This window comes from Euprymna scolopes, chromosome 29, assembly GCF_053919585.1.
Source record: "Euprymna scolopes isolate OS-2025 chromosome 29, ASM5391958v1, whole genome shotgun sequence".
NCBI lineage: Eukaryota > Metazoa > Mollusca > Cephalopoda > Sepiida > Sepiolidae > Euprymna > Euprymna scolopes.
Window position 1 is genome coordinate 1,185,001 of NC_136510.1, and position 5,000 is coordinate 1,190,000.

Genomic DNA, 5,000 nt, shown 5'->3' on the forward strand with positions numbered 1-5,000 from the left:
TTAACATTGTACAATCCGATATTTACATAAATAATGCAACTATAAAACTGCTATAATTTTTTAATCAATAATTTTTTCATGTAGCTTAACACCTTTACATGACATCACACTATAATATTACATTACAATAAAAAAGTGTGTATATCATTACAAACGGAATAATACAGAACTTTTACTAAATAATATGCCAATCGATGCTGGTTGACATTGTATGTGTTGCACTTACAGACATGATAAAGAACATAATTTTCTTGCATAACGTAATGGTTTTTTTTCTTTTTTATACAAAGGGGTTACCATATATCAAGGCCCTGACGACACTCGAAAATAATGGTCAATGTGTCTTTTGTAGCCATAGGAATAGCAGTGTAGAAATCGTTTGTGGTGGAAATTTGGTATAATCAGATTATTTGCAAGGACAGTTCAATAAGAACTTGTTTACATTGGATTTGAAGATGATAATATTGTAGTCAGGTAGAAAGCAGACCAACAGAACAGTTCTACAGACGGGCACTTCTAGGAAAGAAGCTTTGTTGATAGGATCCACATTTAGGTTTAGGCATCGATAGAGAGTGAGGGAAATTATTGATAGTGTTTTTGGCTAGACGAGTGTTTTTTGTGACAGATTGGCAAAGGGAGACCATAGATTTGAGCTCAGTTTTACACTCGCCACGAAAATAACGATAGAGCAGAGACAGGCTCGCAACGTTTCTTCTGTGGGAAAGAGGTTGCAGCTCCTCCTTCACAAAAGCACATATGAAAAAGAATAGAAAAAGTTAAGATTCACTCAACCATTCACCAAGACACTTCACCCGATCTTCATCCCGTCCATCACGTTGAAGTTTAACTCTGATGCACGTTTAACTCATTATAGCTAGGATCCAAGCGTCATCTTGTTGTTCTTTTTCATTAAATCACAGAACATCGGTCTTCTTTTTGATAGAGGTTATCTTTGTATTGGAAACACATTAGAACAATATTTACAGATATCAGAGAGAAAAGAGAGAGATTTGTATAGCTTACAACATGATAGATAGATAGATAGATAGATAGATAGATAGATAGATATTTTCTCTCCATCTTTCTAAGCTATCGCATTGTTCACGCCACACCATCCAATGATCTTTCACTTATCAAATCACTAACGTACTGTACTTGCAATAACCCTTATCCCTGAGTGGCTTCCGGGCCTTGATAAGTGGTGACCACCGTGTAAAAAAAAAAAAAAAAAAAATCAGTAAATGTTGAACTTACTACTAAATATTAATAAAAACAAGTGAACCATGCATGGTCCCCCATGAGTGCACAGTGAACGAGGCATAAAAAAAAATGACTAAGTTCAGCATTTACCTCCACGCCTCCCATTAAGCCCCCAAAGTTCCCAGGGGACGTCAAATCCTGGTGAAAATGAACAAACGGTGCATTTTTAGTCCTTAACATATTTAAATTTGAGTCCTGCACCATGCAAAAAATGAAATGAAGTCCATCCTTTGCTTCCCCCCATTTAGCCCAAAAGTCCCCAAGGCCTTAACATATTTCAATTTAAGTTCAGCACCATGCAAAACTGATAATAGACATACACAGAAAATTTTGGACAAACTTTGTAAAATAGTCCCAAAAATGGAGTGTTTTTATTAGCCCTAAAAGAGCCATTGGGGCACAGGAGTTATTGCGAAGTATAGACAAACAAAATTGCATAGAAATCAGTTAGTTACAACTTTTCAAAGGCATCAATTCTTTTTAATAAGCACAAAAGTGTCAATTTTAGCCATTTTAACCCAAAAAGCACCTCTAGGGGATCAGATTTTGCTTGCAAAAGTATTTAATGAAACTGCAAGTAAGTCAAAGATCTTACTTGATAACAAAAAGTGAAGCAGAGGGAATAGGGTGAAGAAAAAGGTGATTTCACGTGAATGGATAATCTGGTGAAAGGTAAATAATCCAATGATGGTAAAATCCAAAAATGTAAATCCAAGAAAGTTAATTAAATTTCCATTCGCACAAGTAAAATCCAAGGAAATCGCATAATTGGAAGATGGTCCAAAATAATCCAAAAGGCCAAATCCGTGGAATAATTCACAAATAGGTACAAGGAAAAGAGGAAAGAATTCCAATAATATTATTAAAAGAAAAATAAGCTCGGCTGCCGAGACAAGGTGTAATTAGAAAAATGAGTGAAGAAGAAGAAAGAAAAAAATGAGGGAAGAAAAAAAAGAAAGATTCAATGGTGATTGAATAAAATAGAAAATAGAAAAATAAAAAGACCCTAATAAGATGACGTTAAAAGGCGCCAAAAATATAGGGCAAAAAAAGAGGTCAACTGAAATGTGCAGGTTATTACTTAAGAAAATATCAGCAGGAGTTATTAAAAGACACTAAAAAAAATTAAGGGGAGAGGATGGCCGGTATTTGCAAATTCTGAATAAAGCAAGTAGTATGTAAGTAAATGCATATAGTAAAATATAAGTAAATATAAATACAGGGTATGAATGTGTAGGTAGATTGATATATTTGATAAATAGGAATATTTAAACATTAAAACGGAAATTACAGATAATATGTATATATATATATATATATATATATATATATATATATATAAGGTAAAGAAAAAGCAGCCAGTGAGCTGTTATTAATTATACGTCTGGGTTTTGTCCTATTTCCTTGGTGACACCTGAGAGTCAGGATATTTACATTTCACCATCCCTTCTCAAAAAGATGTAGCTGTATGAAGAATTTAAGATAACTGCCTCCTGAAGACAGAACTGCAGGCCAAAATAGCAGGAATAGAGTAAATACTACAAATATAACATGCTTTGATTTTATTTCGTATTTATGTCGATTAAAATTATTACTATTTAATATTTTTATTATTTATATATCTTTATTTATTTATTTAATTTTATTCATTTTTTTTTAATAATTAATTTATTATAAGTGAAAATGTGTATTGATAGTTTTAGTCATTATATTATTTAGAGCAACTAGTGAATATTTAGTTGTTACCCTATCAATGCAAGACATATTTTAACATGTGTGAATGCACAAATATTGTTTTGTTAAATCCAATAATAAAGATTCACCTGTCATCTAGTCAATATCAGATATATTTCATACATAGTTTCATACATAGTAAGCATACACTCAGTAAAAAGCGATTTCGTAATATAGATAGGGGCAGATCAAAGGGAGATAATTATAGTGCGTGATCTCTTAATTGACAAAGACTTAGAAGGGAGATGTTTAAGAAAATCATATATAAAATATAGTCATCCATAAACAGCTTTTTCTTTTCGTATGACGCATCAGTGTGGGTAAATATGCTAATAGTATCTGTGCCAGGATTTGAAACCTGAACAGCCAGTCACATACAAATATATGTGTGTGTGTGTGTGTGTGTGTGTGTGTGTGTGTGTGTGTGTGTGTGTGTGTGTTTTTTGTTTTTTTTTACATGGAAGTCACCACTTATCAAGGCCCGGAGTTATTGTGTGTACAGTAATAAATAGGACAATATCGTAGTAATCGTTAGTAATGGAGATCTGGTAAAGTGTCTTACTTAAGGGGGCAGTTTATCAGGAATTTGTTTATGTTGGACTTGAAGAAATCCAAGTTATAGTCAGGTGGGAAACAGGCAAACGGAAGAGAGTTCCACAGGCATGCAGTTCTAAGAAAGAAGCTTTGTTCATGGAATCTACATTTTGATTTAGGCATAGATAAAGAGTGGGGAAAATTACTGACAGTGGATTCAGCTAGACGGGTGTTTTTCATGAAAGATTGGCGAGGGGGGACCATAGATTGGAGCTCAGACAAGCACTTGCCATGGAAATAATGATAAAACGACAGGCTCGCAACATCCCTTCTGTGGGAGAGAGGTTGCAGGGAAGAGAAAAGGGCATCCCACCATTAGGCTACGAAGTCTATTTTGTACTCTGTCAAGGGAAGATAGGCTGTTTGTAGGAGCTCCAGCCCATATGTGGCAACAGTACTCCATCTTTGGACGTACTTGGCTTTTATATAGATAGAGAATTGCATCAGCAGTGAGATATCTACTGGAGTGGTAAAAGGATTCCACTATTTTTGCAGCGACCTTGGCAACAGATTTGATGTACATGTTCCATTTCAGATCAGGAGTAAAGGTCAATCCCAGAAGCTTGTTAAAACATGGAGTCTCCCCAAGTGTGTGTGTGTGTGTGTGTGTGTGTGTGTGTGTGTGTGTGTGTGTGTGTGTGTGTGTGTGTGTGTGTGTGTATTTTGTGGTTGCTTAAAAATATAATGCTAAATCATACAATAAATATAAATAATAATGTAATAAATTAAATTTTTTTTTTTACACGGTGTTCACCACTTATCAAGGCCCAGAAGCCACTCAGGGATAAGGGTTATTTCAAGTACAGTATGTTAGTGTGGAGATTTGATGAAGTGTTTACTTAAGGGGGCGGTTCATTAGGAATTTGTTTACGTTGGACTTGAAGACATCCAAGTTGTAGTCAGGTTGGAAGCAGACAGACAGAACAGAAATTAAAAACTAATGACCATAAAAATAAAATGGTAGCCATTGTGCTATGGTTACACTTATAATTAACACTTACCTTGCATCGTCCCGAAAACGTGACGTTTGACGGGAATTGATACTAGTTGTTGTATGTGTATTTCCATAGAATGGTTGGACATAATTCCGGATGTAATCTTCGATAAAACTGAGTGAGCTGTAAACAAACAAAAAATTCATAAATATTCGACATGAATATGACTATGAAAAGGACACCTTAATAGAGAAACGGAATCTCTACTAACAGTTCCATGAAATAATGCAATCACAATGAACTATATAAAAACTAAGATAAAGAAAACTTTAAAAAAAAAAACAGTAAGTGTAGATGCTGTGGACAAAAAGACGAAAAAATAAATCATGCCATAAGCAAATGCAGCAAAGTAGTACAAAAGGAATTCATTAACAGATACGACCGCATGAAGGTATTCCAGTTTAATTAAATGTGTAC

General features: G+C 34.3%; 2 protein-coding genes across 3 annotated transcripts in view; both read right to left on the reverse strand.

Annotated features, from left to right (window-relative positions):
* The window catches only part of LOC145252376 (uncharacterized), a 453,386-nt gene that overhangs the window by 95,968 nt on the left and 352,418 nt on the right, over positions 1-5,000 (reverse strand). The gene's annotated exons all lie outside the window — the stretch shown is intronic.
* The window catches only part of LOC145252425 (putative cysteine desulfurase), a 135,471-nt gene that overhangs the window by 82,336 nt on the left and 48,135 nt on the right, over positions 1-5,000 (reverse strand). For both annotated transcript variants that reach the window (XM_080111819.1, XM_080111818.1), the window contains exon 4: positions 4,590-4,706. In XM_080111819.1, the coding sequence (XP_079967945.1) occupies positions 4,590-4,706 (117 nt within the window). The remainder of the gene's footprint in view (positions 1-4,589; positions 4,707-5,000) is intronic.